The sequence below is a fragment of the Lepidochelys kempii genome, chromosome 1, assembly GCF_965140265.1.
Source record: "Lepidochelys kempii isolate rLepKem1 chromosome 1, rLepKem1.hap2, whole genome shotgun sequence".
Taxonomy (NCBI): domain Eukaryota; kingdom Metazoa; phylum Chordata; order Testudines; family Cheloniidae; genus Lepidochelys; species Lepidochelys kempii.
Window position 1 is genome coordinate 31,215,059 of NC_133256.1, and position 23,427 is coordinate 31,238,485.

Sequence of the window (23,427 nt, forward strand, 5' to 3'; positions counted from 1 at the left end):
ACATCCTGGGTAATGAAGCCAGGCAACCTGCTATGTATCAGCAGAAGTGTGTTCGAGATACTGGTATAAACAAACATAACACCGAATGTAATGAAGAGAGTAAAAAATAAAGTTGGGTGAAAAATTAATCCAATCTGATTGAGAGACTACATAAAGAATTAGAAATGTATTAACATAGAAACAATTCTTCTTCGTCCTATATTTAAGTCTGAATTCTGTGAATTCAACTCACCCAATGTGTAGTAACTTATGTTGGAATCCAATGTTGCAGTTGTAAAGTTCTTCACATTAGTAATTGCATCAAAAATGACCTGGGCTCTGGAAGCATGCCAAAATGCCATAAATCTTGCAATGAATGATGCTGCAAAAATGGCTAACATACCAAAATCAAGCATATTCCATAACTCAAACAGATATTCCTTGGGCCCTTGAGACCAAATTTCTTTACATTCAGCCCATATCATGCCTGCGTAAGAGAGAAGAGAGAATATACTTCATTAATTTTTAACTTCATATTAATCCTCTTTAATATTATATTATGAATAGGATGTGATCTTGGAAGCAGTCAAACTGGAAAGCATTTCTGCTTATAGATTCTGAATTCCTTTTTGATGTGCAAATCATACTCTTCAACAGAGAATGAAGGAAAATTAATTGTCTCTCCCATTCCAACAGGAGGGCTAATTCTTTTCTCATGACAGTTTTATATTGGTGTATCTCCACTGACTTCCTATGAATTTACCTCAGTGTAAGGGACAAAAGACTGTTTACATTACTCACAGTATTTCACTGACTTCAGTTGATAATGGGACTCCTCACAGGTGAAATTCACCTCTGTACAGAGAACAAGCACAAAGCCTGTGCTTCATTTAAATCACACATAAGCCCCACCTAGTTTGAGGGCTTACGTGGGACTTAAGCAATGCATGGGCCTTGTGCTTGCTTTATGGATTTTCTCTCATGTGAGTAAATCAAAGCTGCTTTAAAACACTAACCCATACAAAAATGGTTGACAAGTATAATTTCGGTAAGTTCTACGGACTGTGTTATGTGTTATGCAGGAGATCAGACAAGATGATCACAATTATGCTAAATTCTAATGAGTGTTGGCTTCTCATTATTCTTCTCAGTACGAACAATAAACTTCCTGTGAGAAGCAACATCAGCATTACAGACATTTGCTGGTCATTATAAATACCAGATGACCTACAGTAGATCAGCACAGTAGCACATGAAGCTAATGTGACATTTTATCAATTCCCTCTGCTCGACCATCTGAAAAGTAATTGAAGGAAGCTGTTTTTCCTTGGATAAAGTAAAATGAAAGATATGCTGCCTTTTATATCTTTATCAAGGGCTGTGAGGATATGTCAGCAAAATCTCTTTTTTCTAGCTGTTTGAAAGGTAAATTAAAAATTTATTAATAAAAACATGTCATGGGAAAACTACTGTGTGTTTCAGATGCGACACTCAAATCCACTTTACACATTAGTGTGTGGGGATCTAATAGCAGAATGGGCCTGATCCAGTGTTCCTTAAAGTGATTTGTGTTGTTATATGGGCTCAGTTCAACAAATTCTTATTAATGTGAGTAGCCCCTTCTCATGCATGTAATATTATTATTCTTACATACTGATTTTTGTCTGTATATCCCAAAGTAGTGTACAAAGGATAGTATCATTATCCCCATTTTACAGAGGGAGAAAACAGAGGCACAGAGCAATGAAGTGCTTTGTCCAAGGTTCAACAGCAGGCCAGTTGCAGAACCAGGAATAGAAGCTGTGTTCTCATTAACCGCCTGTTGGACACCTCTTGTCTTCCATGAGACTGCCTGCATAAGTAATGACTAGTCATATGAGTAAGGAGCAGGCTTAATATTTCCGAAATAAAATAAGGGAAAGTTTGTATTTGTTCATTTACCCAAAAGCCATCAAATAATATTAAGGTACCATAGCATTCAATCTGTCAGTATACTGCATTCTTTTTCATTACTGTATCATTTTAAAGGTAAGAAGAAAATACCCTCTGTTATAGCTATGAAATAGCCTTGTAGGTTTCTGGAGAGAGTTGATAACACAAGCTACAATCATTTTACCAATGATATATTATATCTATCAAATTATATGAAATTTTGTGTAGGACGTTTTCCTTATTTTTCAGTTAGTGTCAATTAAAACCTCACCCAGAGTAACTGTTTAAAATACAATATATGTGACATCCATATAAGATCATGGCAGTAACTCATTTTTGATAAACAGTTACTTGTATTATATTTTAGGCACCACAATGAAGTATTATACAATCATTTCACACAGTTTTGCTCCTAAATCAGATTACAATATATAGATTTTATTAATACAATTAAAGTTCTTAGACTGAATAATTTATTTATTCATTTATTACTACATGAAATATAAGTGCTAAATAATTTACAGGTTATACTACTATATTCATTTATTTGGTTAAATATTATAAAGTAAGGAGATTATTAATGCTTTTTAGGACTATAGAAATGACAATATATGGTATGTTTCAGAGTAGCAGCCGTGTTGGTCTGTATCCGCAAAAAGAAAAGGATTACTTGTGGCACTTTAGAGACTAACAAATTTATTTGAGCATAAGCTTTCGTGAGCTACTGCTCACTTCATCGGATGCATGCAGTGGAAAATACAATAGGGGGATTTTATATACACAGAGAACATGAAACAATGGGTGTTACCATACAGACTGTAATGAGAGCGATCAGGTAAGGTGAGCTATTACCAGCAGGAAAAAAAAGAAAAAAACCCTCCAACATCAAAAACCCTTTTGTAGTGATAATCAAGGTGGGCCATTTCCAGCAGTTGACAAGAATGTGTGAGGAACAGTAGGGGGGAAAAATAAACATTGGGAAATAGTTTTACTTTGTGTAATGACACATCCACTCCCAGTCTTTATTCAAGCCTAATTTAATGGTGTCCAGTTTGCAAATTAATTCCAATTCAGCAGTTTCTCATTGGAGTCTGTTTTTGAAGGGTTTTTTTGTTGTTGTAATATTGCGACTTTTAGGTCTGTAATCAAGTGACCAGAGAGATTGAAGTGTTCTCTGACTGGTTTTTGAATATTATAATTCTTGACATCTGATATATGTGATATATGCCATCAAATGTGCCAGCAATGCCCCTCTTCCATGTACATTGGCCAAACAGGACAGTCTCTACGTAAAAGAATAAATGGACACAAATCAGACGTCAAGGATAATAACCTGACTGTCTCATTTTGTGGTCTTAATTAGTATTCCTTCATTTTAAATCTTTTCAGCATTTGTATACTATTCAGCATTTGTGTACATGTTTACAGTATGAGATTTCAAGTGTAGATAAGCTACTTATTTACAACAGAATATTTCAAGTGTGGATAGACTACATGTTGACCAGATAGACCACTATGAAGAGGAGATTTGAAAGTGGTGCAAGCAGGAGACAGTGAAACAACTGAAAAAAGAACAGGAGTACTTGTGGCACCTTAGAGACTAACAATTTATTAGAGCATAAGCTTTCGTGGCTACAGCCCACTTCATCGGATGCATAGAACGGAACATATAGTAAGAAGATATATACACACATACAGATAAGTTGGAAGTTACCATACAAACTGTGAGAGGCTAATTAGTTAAGATGAGCTATTCTCAGCAGGAGTAAAAACTTTTGTAGTGATAATCAAGATGGCCCATTTAGGCAGTTGACAAGAAGGTGTGAGGATACTTAACTTAAGGAAATAGATTCAATATGTGTAATGACCCAGCCACTCCCAGTCTCTATTCAAACCCAAGTTAATGGTATCTAGTTTGCATATTAATTCAAGCTCAGCAGTTTCTCCTTGGAGTCTGTTTTTGAAGCTTTTCTGTTGCAAAATTGCCACCCTTAAATCTTTTACTGAGTGGCCAGAGAGGTTGAAGTGTTCACCTACCGGTTTTTGAATGTTAAGATTCCTGATGTCAGATTTGTGTCTATTTATTCTTTTGCATAGAGACTGTCTGGTTTGGCCAATGTACATGGCAGAGGGGCATTGCTGGCACATGATGGCATATATCACATTGGTAGATGTGCAGGTGAACGAGGCCCTGCTGGCATGGCTAATGTGATTAGGTCCTATGATGGTGTCAATTGAATAAATATGTGGACAGAGTTGTCATCTGGTTTTGTTGCAAGGATAGGTTCCTGGGTTAGTGTTTTTGTTGTGTGGTGTGTGGTTGCTGGTGAGTATTTGCTTCAGGTTGGGGGGCTGTCTGTAAGCGAGGACTGGTCTGTCTCCCAAGATCTGTGAGAGTGAGGGATCATTTTTCAGGATAGATTGTAAATCTTTGATGATGTGCTGGAGAGGTTTTAGTTGGGGGCTGAAGGTGACAGCTAGTGGCATTCTGTTATTTTCTTTGTTGGGCCTGTCCTGTAGTAGGTGACTTCTGCGTACTCTTCTGGCTCTGCCAATCTGTTTTTTCACTTCAGCAGGTGGGTATTGTACTTTTGAGAATGCTTGATAAAGATCTTGTAGTGTTTGCCTCTGTCTGAGGGATTGGAGCAAATGTGGTTGTATCTTAGAGCTTGGCTGTAGACAATGGATCGTGTGGTGTGTCCTGGATGGAAGAGGGAGGCATGTAGGTAAGTATAGCGGTCAGTAGGTTTCCGGTATAGGGTGGTGTTTATGTGACCATCGCTTATTAGCACAGTAGTGTCCAGGAAATGGACTGCTTGTGTGGATTGGTCTAGGCTAAGTGAACTGAATGAAGCAGCAGCTAAGAGCTCAAAGCCAATAACTTAATTTCTCAGACCACTGGGAAACACACCTTACCCAACAAACAATGCTACAGATAATGAAAACTCTGCAACTGCAACAGATGATATTTCAATGCCAATACCTGAACACGAGGACAGTAGTCAAGAAGATGTGCCAACAGTAACAGATGCAGCGGAAGATGCTGTGTAAGATCAAGAAACTCAACAGCAACAGGAAGATGTAAATCTTACGCAGCAAGAGTAATTCATGAGTACTACAGGTTTGACTGTGACTGACACTGGAATTATTGACAAGAGCAATGCTGCCCAAATGCAATCTTTTCTTCAAATTCGTTGTTTTGAAATTCCAAGTAACATTCCACAAGATGCTGATAATCATGCTTTCCCTACTTGTCTACTGACAAAAAACTCTTTCAAATAGTGAGACCTGCACAAGAGACTGGTTATGCTGGAGTACGGAAAAACAATCTTTGTACTATGCACCCTGCTTCATTTTGAATAAAAGTGCTGCAAATGCATCAGTTCTCTCTGATCAATCAGGATGGACCATCAACAGAGGTTGGAGGAAGTTGAAAAACCGAATACCATCACATGAGAGTTCAACTTCACACAAAGAAAACTATGTTGCATGGAAATCAGCCAGCAGGGCAGCATCAGCTGAAAGTTCAGTTGAGAATTTACTTTTGAGTGAATTTTCTCTACAGAAACTAATAACTGGAAAAAAACTGCTTGAGCACATCCTGAATGTCATCCTTTTTCTTTCTAAGCGAGGATTGGCTTTCTTCGGTTCCAGTCAACGTATTGGTGATCATGCAAATGGAAACTTTCTAGGCATAGTTGAGCTCCTCAGCAAATATGATCTACTTTTATCAGAGCATGTTCAAGAATCAAAAGGGAGTCAAAAGCGCATGCAAGTCCATTATCTCTCCACATGCATACAAAATAAGTTTATTGAGCTATGTGGGTCATTCGTACAAACAACAATTCTTGATGAGATTAGAAATGCCAAGTATTTTTCAATCATTGTTGATGCCACTCCAGATTGTTCTGACAAGGAACAAACTACTATGGTTATTCGATATGTTATGATTGTAGACAGCTCAAAATTTTCAATTGAAGAAAGGTTTATTTTGTTTGATAATTTCATGAGAAAAACTGGAAAAGAAATTGCTGCTCGAGTACTAGCAATTCTAGAAGGTTTAAAGTTAGATTTTCAAATCTGCATTGGTCAAGCCTATGACAATGGATCTAATATGTTTGGGAAGTACAAAGTGTACAAGCAGTTCTGCTTGAGCATAATTCAAACTGTATTTTCTCCAGCTGTGGAAACCACACACTTAACCTTGTAGGTGTTGACTGTGCTGAATCATGCCAGGAGGCAATTACTTACTTTGGGTTTGTTCAGCAAATGTACAATCTCTTCAGTAGCAGTCCACAAAGATGGGAAATTCTGAAGCAATATCTTCCTGTTTCACTGCATGGGATGTCCAAAACTAGATGGTCTACGTGGATTGATGGTGTTCAATCAGTTGCATAGTTGAATTCAGTGAGAAAGACTTTAAATGAGCTTGAATGTCTCAATCTCACTGCACAGGCTCGAACTGAACTTCAGTCTATTCAGAAGCACATGTCCAAATTTGAATGCATTCTGATGTCATCTTTGTGGATGAAACTACATACAATGATCCACCAAACTAATCTGGTAATTGAAGGACACAATGCCACACTTGATGTTGAGAGGGATAACATTGAAAGTCTTATCAATGACATTCAACCGATTCGTGAACAATGGGATGCGATCCTGACTGAGTCCAAATTAGTAGCACAGACTATTGGCATTTCATCTGAGTTCTCCACCAGTCGCAACTTACCTACTGAATCTGATGCCAAGAAGCATTATAGGGTCAATGTCTTCCCTGTCATCACTGATTCTATTCAGTCAGGTCTTACATGTCGATTTGAGTCACTGCGACTAATTTATACGCTTTTGGGGTTTCTTTGGCAGTTTAACAGACTGACTAATGAAGATCTACTTTCTGCACCTGAACAATTTCAGCAACAGTACAACAAAGAAATCTCAAAAGAACTCAATGACGAGGTCATCTTCCTCAGACAAATATATTCCATGAACTTTAAATTGTATTGCAAGCCAAAGGAATTGCTTCAAGAAATACTTGAATTTGGACTCTCTGGGGTGTTTCCTAATATCACAATTGCTTTGCATATTTTTGTCAGTTTGCCTGCATCAGTGGCTTCAGGTGAACGCACCTTTAACATGTTGAAGCTGGTGAAGAACTATCACTGTTCAACTCTGGGATAAGAGCATTTGAATGGGCTGGCCATGCTTAATATCAACTGTTACACTGCACAAAAGCTACATTGTTCCTCAATAATTAGTGTGTTTGCACAGAAAAAGGCTAGAAAAGCATTTGTTAAATAAAAAAAATATTCAAATTATGCCCCACTCTTTTTTTGGTGCCTTATTTTGTTTGTATGTGTTGTCATTTTTTATTTTTATTATGGCTAGGGGCCTCAAAAGCTGGAAGTGGCTTGGACCTCTCTGGACCTCTGAGAGGGCCTGGTCAGTAGGGAATTCCCCATGCAAACACAGGGCAGTATATGAATTCAATATAGTCTTTCTTAGGCAAAACTCCAACTTCCATTGATTTCAGTAGGAGTTTGCTTAAGTAAAAACTGCAGGATCATGGGTTCTATATAGCTTGATTTGGGTTTTCTGTTATGACTGACTTTGCTAAGGATAAGTCCTGGCATCCTTACTCAGACTGAGTAGTACTTTACTCCATTGTACTCAATGGGTCAACTCAAGCTACTTTTCAACATATGTGACAGTGGCAGAATTTGGCCCATAATACTTAGGAGGATAGATTTCTACTCCTCTTAGGCTGAGCAGTACCTTATTTCACAAGAAGTCCTATTCATTTCAATGGGATTATTTGCAGAAGAAGATACTACTCAATACAGAGGCAGAAGTCCTTAATATGGTAAACTCATTCCATGGGAATGGAATATTGAATTAATAATGTGTACCCTATAGAGACTGACTGCAAAGAAAATGAAAGATGCAGATGTGTTCCCCTTGTGTTTTGTACTTTTTCCATGTAAGACTGGTAGCAGTGTGTGTAACTGGAATTCAGTCCCGTTGCCATCACTGCAAGACAGAATTCGAATTGAAAATTAATCTTTACCTATTACCCAAGAGATAATGAGCATCTCCATCCATGAGAAGCAGGATGTTTTCATTCTGAACAGGATGTTTCCATTCTGTTTTTCATTATCTGTTTTAGTTTCATTAGGTAGGAGTTTGGTGCCTTCAAATCTGTCAGATGCGTTCATGACTAGCAGACCAAGAAAAATGGTGAAAGAGGCTGCATGTGCTACAAACTTCATAAACGGTCCACGCATTATCCTCCCCAGCTGCAACAAAAAACAAAACACAAACAAATTCTATCAACTTTTTAAAAGTACATTTATGTCAAAAGCGCAGTAAATAAAGACAATGAAAATATATACACACTGTGATGTCATAATGAAATTTACCTTGTAAAAATCTCTATTTATTGGCTATCTTTAGAAACAAGAGGAACAATTTTGCTATTAAATGTCAGTATTCTTCTTTATCTATATAGCAATGTTTAAAAATATTACTATAATTCTTCCTTGCGCGTCTTTGCACCTATTATCATTGCTCATCAAGAGAAATATTGATTGTTACTGGAAAGTTTCTTTTAATTTTCATCCTTGAGATCCTTAAGAAGCAGCAAAGGAAATGGAAGAAATATTGTATAGTTTGCTAAGTAGAGACAATGAAATATCATCACAATACAGATGGGCACACCAGGTTTAGGTTTGATGTAGTATCCAACTTAGGAGGCAGGTTCAGGATAGCAAAAGCAGTTTTTCTGATATGCTTTGCCTTTTGGTTTTTAACATTTAAATAGGCCCCAAAAGGTTGTGTTTACACTTCTGTAGCTTCTTACATTCTTTCTTGATTCTCTTAATGGAAATTTCCTTAAACACCCACCAACAGACATGACTAAACCTTGAACAGACATTTAGATTGATTTAGCATGACACTAAACAAAACTGAAAATTCATGTAAGCCCACACCCGTCTAGGCTATTAAAATATCTATTTTAAAGGGATTGGTAAATTCTTCCATTCCTCTCATCAGTCCTAAGGAATTAATCCAGTTGCATGCTGGGCACAAAATGCCTATCTGTTATTTAGGGTCATGACAGCCACTGTATTTGCCAAAATAGGTGAAGAATTCAAAGCAAGCCTCAAGGGGTCATTGGCTGAAATAGTTAGTATTGGTGGCCACTGAAAAAGGTAAGGAGAGGCCGCAAGCATTACTTACTATAAGTAGTTATTTCAAATTATTATTTAAAGGTCAGACTTCAGCCAACATCAAAGTGAAGTTTAAATAAACAAGGAATAAGAGGTCAGTGAAGGATACAGTAGTAGAGTCAATAAAACACAGATAACTTACTGAAAAAGACAGCCATGTATAAAAATAATATTATTAAAGGAACACTGTCAAGGTTAGTAGGCCCCAAATTTGACCTCTCTACTCTTCTATATATCCTTTTGCAAATCCATGCAATTCATTATGTATTTCCAAACCTCCATAAAATTACTTTGTCTTTTTCCTAAAAATAATCAATTTCCTCAGCCTCATGAGGTGCCCTAGAACAGTACTTCTCAAACTTTTGTACTGGTGACCCCTTTCACATAGAAAGCCTCTGAGTGTGACCCCTCCTTATGAATTAAAAACACTTTATGTATATTTAACACCATTATAAATGCTGGAGGCAAAGTGGGGTTTGGGGTGGAGACTGACAGCTCGTGACCCTCCATGTAAGAACCTTGTGACCCCCTGAGGGGTCCTGACCCCCAGTTTGAGAACCCTTGCCCTAGAGCATTAGTTTATTCTGTGTGCAGTGTGAAGTAAAAGGATACTTCCTACAGGTTTTATTTTCAAACTTCCCCTCGGGGGGTTATGAACAACAGTGACTAAAACAGATTTTGAGAATGATAAACAAAATACCTTGACAGTGTCCTTTTACATGCATTATCTGCCTGTGTTCACAAATGAGGATGGGACTGGGAGACAGATGCCAGAAAGAGACATACCCAGGGAAGAAGCAGAAATATTGAAGGAAATCAGGTTAATGCCAGAATAGCTGATCAAGAAATGAAAAAAAATCTAAAAGATTGTCAAAGCCCCCCACTCACCAAAAAACAGAAAAAATCTTTACTACATGTAATTAAAAACTCACTGGAAATAAAATAGGCTACAGACAGTCTGGGAGTTATTTTTGACACCTACATTTGGGAAGTGACTAGAGCTGGTCTAGGAATAGAAGTTCTGTGACTTTGACTCTACCTGTGGAGAAGATGCAGGGCAGAAAACATTAATTAGGGACAGAACGGGGAAACAGAAAGATAGGGCTTGAAATTAAAGCTTACTGCACGGGATATGCACTGAATTTAATAGGAGTTGAGGGCATGCAGCATCATATAAAATTGGACCATAAATCTTGGTAGATGACACAGATATAGAAAAGGGAAATTACACTTTCCAATGGTGAGGAAGGAAAAAAAAAGTTGCTGGCAAAAAGGTAGTGGACATGCTTTTTAGTGCGATCCCTCCAAGCTTCTCTTATAGAATCATAGAACTGGAAGGGATCTCAAGAGGTCATCTAGTCCAATCCCCTGCATTCAAGGCAGGACTAAGTATTATCCAGACCATTCCTGACAGGTGTTTGCCCAGCCTGCTCTTAAAAACCCCCAGTGAGGGAGATTCCATAACCTCCCTAGGCAATTTATTCCAGTGCTTAACCACTCTGACAGTTAGGAAGTTTTTTCTAATGTCCAACCTAAACTGCCCTTGCTGCAATTTAAGCCCATTGCTTCTTCTCCTATCCGCTGAAGTTAAGAACAACAATTTTTCTCCCTCCTCCCTTGTAACAACCTTTTATGTACTTGAAAACTGTTATCATGTCCCTTCTCAGTCTTCTCTTCTCCAGACTAAAAAAACCCAATTTTTTTCAATCTTCCCTCATCGGTCATGTTTTCTAGACCTTTAATCATTTTTGTTGCTATTCTCTGGACTTTCTCTAATTTGTGGACATCTTTCCTGAAATGTGGCACCCAGAATTGGACATAAAACTCCAGCTGAGGCCTAATCAGCGCGGAGTAGAGCGGAAGAATTACTTCTTGTGTCTTGCTTACAATACTCCTGCTAATACGTCCCAGAATGATGTTTTCTTTTTTTGCAACAGTGTTACACTGTTCACTCATATTTAGCTTGTGATCCGCTATGACCCCCAGATCCCTTTCTGCAGTGCTCCTTCCCAGGCAGTCATTTCCCATTTTGTATGTGTGCAACTGATTTTTCATTCCTAAGTGGAGTATTTTGCATTTGTCCTTACTGAATTTCATCCTATTTACTTCAAACCATTTCTCCACTTTGTCCAGATCATTTTGAATATTAATCCTATCTTCCAAAAGCACTTGCAACCCCTTCCAGCTTGGTATCATCCACAAACTTTATAAGTGTACTCTCTATGACATTATCTAAATCAGTGATGAAGATATTGAACAGAACCGGACTCAGGACCTGTCAAGGTTCCTTCCCCACTCTGAAATCTGGGGTACAGATGTGGGGACCTGCATGAAAGACCCCCTAAGTTTATTCTTACCAGCTTAGGTTAAAAACTTCCCCAAGGTACAAACTTTGTCTTGTCCTTGAACCGTATGCTGCCACCACCAAGCATGTTAAACAAAGAACAGGGAAAGAGCCCACTTGGAGACATCTTCCCCCAAAATATCCCCCCAAGCCCTACAGCCCCTTTCCTGGGGAAGGCTTGATAAAAATCCTCACCAATTTATACAGGTGAACACAGACCCAAACCCTTGGATCTTAAGAACAATGAAAAATCAACCAGGTTCTTAAAAGAAGAATTTCAATTAAAGAAAAGGTAAAAGAATCACCTCTGTAAAAATCAGGGTGGTAAATACCTTACAGGGTAATCAGATCCAAAACAGAGAGAATCCCTCTAGACAAAACCTTAAGTTACAAAAAGACACAAAAACAGAAATATACATTCCATTCAGCACAGCTTATTTTAGTAGCCATTAAACAAAAGGAAATCTAATGCATATTCTAGCTAGATTACCTACTAACTTAACAGGAGTTGTAAGGCTGCATTCCTGATCTGTTCCCGGCAAAATCATCACACAGACCGACAAACCCTTTGTGTCCCCCCCGCACCCCTGGGCTCCAAATTTGAAAGTATCTTGTCCCCTCATTGGTCATTTTGGGTCAGGTGCCAGCAAGGTTATCTTAGCTTCTTAACCCTTTACAGGTGAAAGAGTTTTACCTCTGGCCAGGAGGGATTTTATAGCACTGTATACAGAAAGGTGGTTACCCTTCCCTTTATATTTATGACAGGCCGCTATTCCAGTCTGAAGGTGATTTATGTGTACTGGAAGCTGGTAGGAGGGTTAGTGAGGAGATATAAGCTCTGGTGTCTTCAGTATAGAGATGACGGACAACTTTATACCTCCATCTCCACTGATCCAGCTGGAGTGGTAATTTACATTTCTCGGTGTCTAGGTGAGATTGGGCCATGGATGAGGGTAAACTGGCTGAGACTCAATCACCTCAAGTTGGAGGTTGGCTGAGGGACGCAATTGGAAGATGTGACAGGAAGGCATGTGTCCTGCATTTGTGGATTGGATTCCCAATAGGAGGGTCCGGTTAGACACCCAGCTGCTCACAGAGGAGCCAGTTGCTGTTATGACTAGGTCAGCTTTCCTTCAGTTCCAGATGACCTGGAGGCTATGCCCATTTATTTCAGCTGTGGTCCTTGTAACTGTCATTCATCCCTTTCTCACCTTGAAATTACAGTGACATACTCTGCATGAGGCTACAATTGAAATCCATCCACAGAATGCAGCTGGTGCAGGTTTTGGCACTTGCTTTTAAGTGGTGTGTCATTTTGTGAGTATATTAAACTAGTGCTCTCCGATCTCCATTGGCTGTTTATTGGTTTCCAGGTTGATTTTTAAGGTACTTATTTTTTCCCATAAAACCCTCTGGCACCTACCTATCTCAGAGGCGATATCTCTCCCTGTGACATAGTCCCACAGCTGCAGTCAGTGGAGGCAGCTAAGAAGGAGCTTTTTGGTATAGGAGGGGAAGGACGGTCCATTGGTTAGGGCATTAACCTGGGAGTTAGGAGATATGGGTTCAAGTCCCTACCTTCAGAGCACACTTGGCTCTGAGGGATAAGGCAGGTTGGAGATTCCAATGCTGAGTTTATTATATGTTTATGTTCACACTGTTTCTGGGGTAGAGCCATCCGTGAGTAAATGCCAATCTGTTAATGGATTAATTGTATTTTCAAGAGTTTGTCAAAGGCTTTGGTTAGGTGCTCTTTTATGTACTTAGTACAAATGTAAGTCAATAAATAAGTTGTGATCTATTGACTTTATGGCATCTTTAGTAAAAAGAAAGTTACTTAATGATGGGCACTTCAAAAGTTCATTCTGCTTTTAAATATATTACTGGTTCCAGGGTTATTTTCTCTATTCAAAATGGAGAACATGCAAAATTCACTTTGGTTCTGGAGATATTTTTGCTCAATGTGCCTACTCTGCCTGTATCTCTTGTCCTCGGATGATCTGATTTTACTGGATTACCAAAACGCCTGAGAGCTATGGATGTTCCCACCGGCCTTATGCTGGAAGTTTGGGAATATTGATCCTTATAAATGATGTCAGGACAGAATAGCAATTAGAGCTAGCTTGTAAGCTCTATGGGGTAGGGGCAACGCCTTTTGATTTGTTTAGGACTTGAGGGTGCTATTGTAATAAAAATGCATGATGATGATAGTGATTTCCTTTGGTTTGGGATATTTATATGTATACCTTCTAGAATTTGTGCTAAAAGTTTTAAAGTTTCTTCACCCATAAATATGGATCTTTCTCCTCTTGTGTTTGGTAGCATGAGCCATTATGAGGACAGGATCTTTTTGCTTTGTTTTATCCTTATCATCGTTGCAATGAATATACATCCCAGAGACTAGTGAAATAGGCATCGGTTGCTGGCTCTGATAATAATAGAATAATATAAATGTAGAACTGGAAGGGACCTCAAGAGGCCATCTAGTACAGTTCCCGGCACCCAAAGCAGCACTATGTAATAACTAGACCATTCCTGACAGGAGTCTGACTAACCTGTTCTTAAAAACCTCCAGTGATGGAGATTCCACAACCTCCCTAGGCAATTTGTTTCAGTGCCTAACTACCCTGACAGGAAATTTTTTCCTAATGTCCAATCTAAACCTCCCTTGCTGCAATTTAAGTCCATTGCTTCTTGTCCTATCCTCAGTGGTTAAAGAGAACGCTCCTCCTTGTAACAGCATAGATTCATAGACTTTATGGTCAGAATGGACCATCGTGATCATCTAGTCTGAGATCCTGCACATTGCAGGCCACAGACCCTCAACCACCCACTCCTGTAATAGACCCCTAACCTCTGGCTGAGTTACTGAAGTCCTCAAACCATGGTTGAAAGACTTCAAGTTACAGAGAATTCACCATTTACACTGCTGCAGAGGAAGGTGAAAAGCTCCCCAGGGGCTCTTCCAATCTGACCCAGAGGAAAATTCCTTCCTGACCCCAAATATGGAGATCAGTCAAACTCTAAGCATATGGGCAAGACCCAAACTTTTATGTACTTGAAAATTGTTATGTCCCCCTCTCAGTCTTCTCTTCACCAAACCAAACAAACCCATTTTTTTTCATTCTTTCCTCACAGGTCATGTTTTCTAGAACTTTTTTCAATTTGTCCTCATCTTTCCTGAAATATGACACCCAGAACTGGACACAATACTCCAGCTGAGGACTTACCAATGCACAGTGGAGTGGCAGAATTACTTCTCCTGTCTTGCTTACAACACTCCTGCTGATACATCCCAGAATGATTGCTTTTTTGCAATAGCGTTACACTGTTAACTCATAAAAACAACAAGGAGTGGCTATCCCCTGATACTGTTAACCAATATTTAATTTGTGATCCACTATGATCCCCAGATCCCTTTCCACAATACTCCTCCCTAGGCAGTCATTTCCCATTTTGTATGTGTGCAACTGATTTTTCCTTTCTATAACACAAGTTATATGCCTAGTTCTCTGCATGTTAAAATATGTATTCTTACATTTCACTACATTTAAGTGCATCTGCCAGTTCTATATCATAAGCAAATATAATTTCTTTACTACAATTTTCTATAGATGTTTATATTGGACAAATATGGCCCAAATTATTGATCTGTATATAACTCCAGTTCTTACTTCCCTTTCATTTCCAATGTCTCTCAGTCACAGGTAATGATAATCAAGTATCAGGGGTTAGCCGTGTTAGTCTGTATCCACAAAAACAACAAGGAGTCCGGTGGCACCTTAAAGACTAACAGATTTATTTGGGCATAAGTTTTTGTGGGTAAAAAACCACTTCTTCAGATGCATGGAGTAAAAATTACAGATGCAGGCATTAGTATAGTGTATACATTATTATATTATACTATATGAAGAGAAGGGAGTTACCTCACAAGTGGAGAACCAGTGTTGACAGGGCCAATTCGATCAGGGTGTATGTAGTCCACTCCCAATAATAGATGAGGAGGTGTCAATTCCAGGAGAGGCAAAGCTGCTTTTGTAATGAGCCAGCCACTCCCAGGTCCTATTCAGGCTCAAATTAATGGTGTTAAATTTGAAAATGAATTTTAGTTCTGCTGTTTCTCTTTGAAGTCTGTTTCTGAAGCTTTTTTGTTCAAGTATAGCTACTTTTAAATCTGTTATAGAATGTCCAGGAAAATTGAAATGTTCTCCTACTGGCTTTTGTATGTTACCATTTCTTATGTCCAATTTGTGTCCATTTATTCTTTTACATAGGGACTGTACAGTTTGGCCAATGTACATGGCAGAGGGGCATTGCTGGCACATGATGGCATATATAACATTAGTAGACGTGCAGGTGAATGAGCCTCTGATAGTGTGGGTGATGTGGTTGGGTCCTCTGATGGTGTCGCTAGAGTAGATTTGGGGACAGAGTAGGAAATGAGGTTTGCTACGAGGTAATGATGATGATACAGCACTACTTTTATATAGCACTGTTCACCCAGAAGAATCTATTTTAGCCCACTTTACAAAGTGCATATGTAGTTATAGGAATCACCTCACCTCTGTGCCACTGAATGCAGCCCACCTCTGTGCTGAAACAGTCACTGCTTAAAACTATAGTCAAGGTACCAGCAAAGGTAGTTTAAATCACAGCAAACTGAAATAGAGTTTATAACAAGAATCAGGTATATCCCATTGAAACTACAGAAGGAATTTTAGGTAGGAAACATGAAATTACCTATACTGGAGTTTAGCAAATATACTGACATTTACATTTCAACCCAAACAAAACAAGAGCCATGGGATAGTAATGGCCATAAATGATCAGGAATTAAGTGTTATCCAGAGGGCAGCACCTTCCAATTTACTGTGCCCCTTAACAATATCTGAAGACATTGATTCAGTAATGACCAAGAGGGCGAATACATTTTCTACAGAATCGATAAGGCCAATTCTTACAGCATCAATCTTCTTGCCATTTCTATACACAGTCACATAGTTCAATCCTTAGACCATACTTACTAAAATATTTTTTCTCATTACGTAAATTCATTCACTCCATTGACATCAGCGTAACTGAGAGCAGAATTTGATCCTATAGGACAGTATTTTATTTCATGACATTTTGTATGGGTCAAATTCTGTCCTCGATTACATCCGAGCAACTCTAGTGTCTTCATTAGAGTTGCACAGATGTAACTAAGGGCAGAATCTGGCTTTTTAAGACTAAGTAATTGAGCCAGCCCAGTGAGTTAGTGGCAACATAATGGGGGATCTGAATATGAAGCCAAAATCCTCACTGCCAGGTGACCATGGGCTGAGAGTTCTACAGAGGAAACATTCTCAGTACCTGGGGGAAGAGTATACTTTCCAAAGCAGTGGTATGAGAGATATATAAAGTCCTCCTCTGCAACATGAGCTTTCCATGTTGCAAAGGAAGTGCATGTGAAAATGATGGGATACCCAGATCCATAAAAGTCATGGAAGACAGGAGACATTCCAGAAGACTGGAAAAGGGCAAATACAGTGTCCATCTATAAAAAGGGAAATAAGGACAACCCGGGGAATTACAGACCAGTAATCTTAACTTCTGTACCCAGAAAAATAATGGAGCAAATAATTAAGAAATCCATTTGCAAACACCTAGAAGATAATGAGGTGATAAGTAATAGTCATCATGGATGTGTCAAGAACAAATCATGTCAAACCAACCTGATAGCTTTCTTTGACAGGGTAACAAACCTTGTGGATAGGTGGGGAAGAGGTAGATGTGGAATATCTTGACTTTAGTAAGACTTTTGGTACTGTCTCACATGATCTTCTCTTAAACAAACTAGGGAAATACAACCTAAATGGAGCTACTATAAGGTGGGTGCACAACTGGTTGGAAAATCATTCCCAGAGAGTAGTTATCAGTGGTTCACAGTCATGCTGGAAGAGCATAATGAGCCGCGTCCCGCAGGGATCGGTCCTGTCATAAATATAAAGGAAAGGGTAACCACCTTTCTGTATTCAATGCTATAAAATCCCTGTTTAATGGCTGGTAAAATAATCTGTACTGGTTGGAATGTATATTTCTGTTTTTGTGTCTTTTTGTAACTTAAGATTTTGCCTAGAGGGATTCTCTCTGTTTTGAATCTGATTACCCTGTAAGGTATTTACCATCCTGATTTTACAGAGGTGATTCTTTTACCTTTTCTTTAATTAAAATTCTTCTTTTAAGAACCTGATTGATTTTTCATTGTTCTTAAGATCCAAGGGTTTGGGTCTGTGTTCACTTGTACAAATTGGTGAGGATTCTTACCAAGCCTTCCCCAGGAAAGGGGCTTGGGGGGATATTTTGGGGGAAGATGTCTCCAAGTGGGCTCTTTCCCTGTTCTTTGTTTAAAACGCTTGGTGGTGGTAGCATATGGTTCAAGGACAAGACAAAGTTTGTACCTTGGGGAAGTTTTTAACCTAAGCTGGTAAGAATAAGCTTAGGGGGTCTTTCATGCAGGTCCCCACATCTGTACCCTAGAGTTCAAAGTGGGGAAGGGACCTTGACATGGTGGCAGCGAGGTTATCTTAGCTTCTTAACCCTTTACAGGTGAAAGGGTTTTGCCTCTGGCCAGGAGGGATTTTATAGCACTTTATACAAAAAGGTGATTACCCTTCCCTTTATATTTATGACACAGCCTCAGATATGAGCAGATACTGAAGGCTGTCTCACTTGAACATTTTTTATATTCTCAACTAAAAATGATACAAGGCAACAGTACTTCTCCATTGGCCTTCACTAGCCAACAACATCAGTCTCAAGCACAAATTGATGGCTGAAGTATTCCCAGCACTTTCTACACTTCAGAAAGGGACATTGGCTGAAAGTCAAGCAAATAAAATGTGATGTTTCCCCTTCAAATATCTGCTTTACTTCCAGGGAGTTGGGCAATTCTGACCAAATTCACTCAATTTTATTAGCAACATCAAAAAAATTCCTCACATTAGGAGATACTCAATTCAGCAACTGAGTGGAGGTGACTCAGATTAACTAAGCTGTCTGCCCCACAAAATAGATCAATGGATTGAATAACAATTCCTTTGCCTCTCTCACAGCCAGGGCATAGGAATTTCAAAAATACCTATGTGCTGTGGTCATTTTCCCTCTCACTTCAGCTGTTGTGGGACATCTATAAACCAAAGTGATCCATGAGGTAAAAGCCAGAAAAGATGATGCCTTAGAGGCCACTTCATATATAGTTGAGGACAAAAGTGTTACAAAATTTCACCCACCCATCCATAGATTGGTTTGTCAGAAGAACAGTATTCTGTCTCTCAGTCCCCTGGAACTGCTCTGGTACCTTTACTTTTCAAGGGTAAACCCCGTGCTAGGAGAGGAAAACTCCAATTTGGTCTTGAAGGAGGTAATTTTTATTTTAACTATTAAAAACTAGGAGGCATGTCTCTAAAATAAAAATGAAGCAGAGCAACAACTGTAACAGTTAGAAAAGTGTGGGCCAACTTGCCCATTCACAGAATAAAATGTAACAATATCATTAAACAGATCTATCAAGAGGAGGGAAGACAGTTGTAAAACAGAACAGGAGTTTAAATTTTAAATGGATTCTGTCAACTGAAACTGGAGAAAAAAAGCTATGCAGAAACAGATTTTCTAAAACCAAAGACCAATCAAAATGATTTTACAATCCAATAAAAAGAAGGCCTTTTAACAACAACAAAAAACAAAACAACAAATACACACTTCCCTGCAATGTTTGAAACACAAACGCTGAAGCAGTATGAATCTGACGGCATGTTTAAAGAAAAAAGAGTTATAAAAACCGTTGGGAACATAAACAAAAATGGAACTGTCTAAATTGATGTTTATTGTCCTGAGAGAAAAGCAAATAAATAAATAAACAAACAACAAGTTAAGGAAACTGGATATACTTTTAAAAATCTAAGTTGTTAATCATAATAAATTTGTTTATTTACAATGTATAATTTTAACTTTAAGGTGTCCCCTTTACCTCTTATGACAGCAGGAGAACTAAAATACCCCAGGGTGGAAACTTTGAATCAGTGACCAGCTAAAATAGATATTCTAAACAAAAGCAAAATTCTAGGGGATGGGAGAGTTTGGGCATATCTATTTTGGAAATAGATTCTGCAACATGGATCATCCAAACTGACATTCAGCTCTAAAGGCCAAATCAAAGTAACAGTGTTTTGTAAATGCATGCAGAAAAGACCTGTAGCATGTGGCTACTTTGAAAAAATTCATGAAATGAAATGAGCCTTAACATTATCTTGACAAGCCTGCAGGTTGTAGCAGTGAGAGATGCAATCAGATGGTCATTTAAGCACAGCTTTCTTGGTAACAACAGAATTTATTGTGTTGGTGTTAAAAAGTGGTTTGAATTTTCTAAGGCCTTTCGTCAGTTCATCCCAGGGATCTTTTCATGTCAAGGCCGTGGAGAAGGCCTACACTGTAGGGTGAAATCCTGACCCCATTGATGCCAGTGGGGCCAGGATTTCATCCATTGTGCATAGCTTTCTTATACAACGCTCAATTCCATTCAAAAATTATCACACTAAATTCAGTTCAGTTACACCAGTGTACCCAGAATAGTTTAATTCCCTTCAATGGATTTACACCACACTACATTAATGGAACACACGAAGATCATTAATTTCAGAATATGCACATCTGTGTTGGGCAGATATTTGGACAATCTGTACTGATGATTTGTGGGCAGTAAATATAAACAAAGGTGACATTTTATCCTGTGTGAAATCATAAAATGGGTAGCTAGCTAAGTGGTTTTAATTCTGAATTTTAGTTAAAGGTGGGTTCTAATGATGGTAGTATTAGCTTGATGTGAATTTAAGAGGGTTAGGTTATTCTGACATGCAGTTATGATTTGCTTCCTATCTTTATTTTATTTGAATGGCATCTATCCACAGCATCAGCTTAGTCCACCCTTCTATCTGAGGGCACTCAGTATTTCTCAGAATCAGGGCTACATATTCTTCTATGAATAATAAACATATTCCCATTTGTAGATAGCTGGTAACCTGGATAACACAAGGGAGAAGGAAGAAAACCTGCTAATTGCAGTGCTTATTATCACTGTCTGAATACTCTGATGGGCAATTTCTCACTAAACAAGTATTTAATTTTTTATAATGTTCTTCCCTCAAGCCCCATAAATGTATGAATTAGTTTTTGTTAAATAATCTAGCTACAATATATTTATTTAACAGCACGGCAACAAAATGAAGAGTACTTTGATTCATTGTTTCTATATTAATGTTTCTACAAGGCAATACTTCCTTCCCTCCCTGATAATTTTTTTCATTTAGTATTCATTACATTCCACATGATGAATTTACTTGTTTTTATTGTGAATGTCTGAGTGTGTAATCCTGCAGCTATTCCGTTACAATCTGGCATTAAATAACATGCCACTGAAGCTTTGCTTAGTGCAGCAGTAATTTATATATATGTTTTATCTTTGCCAAATTAGAAACTTGCATGCAGATGCACTTACAAGACTGTACAGACTCACCTTGCTGCATGGAGCAACCCAGTAAACCACTGACAGGAATGGCAGCCCTACTGCAACTGCAAGAACAACTAGAAACTTCACTGCCATGGTCTGCTGACGTAAACCTGAGAGATTTTCATACCAGATTGACAGAAGTTGTTGCTGGCAGTTTGGATGTGCTACAAACTATGACAAAGAAAAGGAACACAAAAAAGGAACATTATTGTCAGAATACCACTAAATAAAATATTAGCCATCTGAAATTGATGTAGAATGTAGGAATAACAACAACTCAGTTAACATTCAGAGCACTATCAGAGTGTACAGTAGTATAAAAAGGCAATCTGCTCTCTTTGATAAGCATAATCTCCCTAGAATGCAGGCACACTGCTATTCATGGCAGGAATTTTGGCTAAACTGGTCCTAACATCACACTGGAATCTGTGTGGCTAGTTAAAACTTTTTTAAAAAACCAACTCATTCTTCAAACTAGGGGAAATTTCATTTCACCTGTTCAAGTTTCAATAGAATGCCTTTGCTTATGCCTTTAACTTCATCTCAAATGTATGTTTTATTGTTATGTATGTTATATTATTTCATTGCAATATAGTGATGTGAAATGGGAAAAAAATAAGAAATGAGACACAATCAAGTTGCTCTATTCACAGTTTAAATGCTATTTTATTGCAAAGTGAGAGCATTGATGAGTTTAATGAATTTTAAAACAGCAATCTAAATCCTGGTCCCATTACAGCCTGTGGAAATGTTGTCATTGACTTCAGTAGCATCAGGATCTGGCCTGGCACTGGGGGCACTATGGAGTCTTTCTACGCCAAGAGGTTCCAATGTGAATAATTTTAGGAATGTGAGATCCCTGCATCCCTCAAAATAATTCTGGTTAAGAAAAAAAACAAACAATTTCTATGGTTAATTCCTTTGTGCCAATGATTACGATACTGCAATTTTTCACAAAAGACTTTATGCTAGGAAAATTTGTCATCAAGATACAATTAAAAGAGAATCATGCAGAATCAGAGCAACCTAGGGCTGGAAGGGAACTTGAGAGGTCATCTAGTCCATCCCCATGGACTAAGGCTGGACCAAATATACAAAGACCATCCCTAAATGACGTTTGTCTGTTCTTAAAAAGCTGTTTTTACAAATCTCCAATGACAGGGATTCCACAATTTCTATTAGAGCCTATTCCAGTACTTAGCTGCCCTTATAGTCAGGAAGTTTTTCCTAAAATCTAACCTAAATCTCCCTCACTCTAGATGAAGCCCATTACCTCTTGTCCTACCTTCAATGGACATGGATAACAACTGATCACCAACCTCTTTATACCCAGTCTTTTTAACCATTCCTCATAGGTCATGGTTTCTAAACATTTTAGCATTTTTGTTGCTCTCCTCTACACTCACTATAACTTGTCCATATCTTTCTTAGTGTGGTGCCCCAAACTGGATAGCCCTGGTGAGGTGTCAGCTGGAGCTGAGTACAGAATAGGACAATTACCTCCTGGCTCACATACAACACTCCTGGAGGAGAGTATAAAATAGATGTAAAGTCAGTGTACTTCTCCTAGGCATGCAGAAGTCACCCTCTGTTCTTAAATAATATACTTACATGGACACACCTTTTTCCCCTGGATGTTCTAAACTGTAGTATGAGCATATGGATTACATAGCATAGCACAACATGAATTTCCAAACACTTACCTAACTTTAATTTTACAAATTGCATATGTGATATTTCAACATTTGCATTTCAAATGGGTACAGATTCTCCATCTAGCTCTAGAAAATCTGGACCATGAAAGGCATTAAAGTCATCATAAATCGAGCAGTACACATGATAAATACTAATTATTAATGGTTGTCATTTACCATTATTTTAAAGATATTACTATGGCATTTAGATAGTATTCAGTAGCAAAGAATCAGCCTCAATCTGAGCATAATGCACAGGAACTAACTGGATCTATTCTATTCAGGTTTGAATACAATGCTCATCACCGAGATATCTGAGCACTTCCTTGTAGTGCATTAAGCAAGGTGACTACACATCTGTCATGTGTTGCTTGTGCTCTCCCCAGATGGAGAAGCATGTGGAGTGGAGTGGGGTGCGTGTGTCTTTCTCTTTTAAAAAATATAAATATACCTGTTCCCAGTTCATTGTACTGGGAATAGCTACACAGTCTGCTGACATTTATATTCCTGATGCTCTCATTTCTGATGCCCTAAAAGTTGTTGCCTTTGTGTCCTGTACTGTAGATGACAATATACAATTTTCAGTCATGAAACAAGGAATACACAAAATGTTCACATGAAAAATATCAGTTCCTTTATTGAAAACGAGGAACAGCAGTTACTAGTGCAGGCAGTCACTAACTGTTCTTCATCATTCTATGACAA

The 23,427-nt window shown here is 38.3% G+C and overlaps 1 protein-coding gene across 2 annotated transcripts in view; it reads right to left on the reverse strand.

Moving 5' to 3' along the window:
• TRPC6 (transient receptor potential cation channel subfamily C member 6) overlaps positions 1 to 23,427 on the reverse strand; it is a 190,835-nt gene that overhangs the window by 35,737 nt on the left and 131,671 nt on the right. For both annotated transcript variants that reach the window (XM_073337992.1, XM_073338002.1), the window contains exons 4-6: positions 21,035 to 21,199; positions 7,979 to 8,207; positions 233 to 466 (exon numbers count right to left, since the gene is read on the reverse strand). In XM_073337992.1, the coding sequence (XP_073194093.1) occupies positions 233 to 466; positions 7,979 to 8,207; positions 21,035 to 21,199 (628 nt within the window). The remainder of the gene's footprint in view (positions 1 to 232; positions 467 to 7,978; positions 8,208 to 21,034; positions 21,200 to 23,427) is intronic.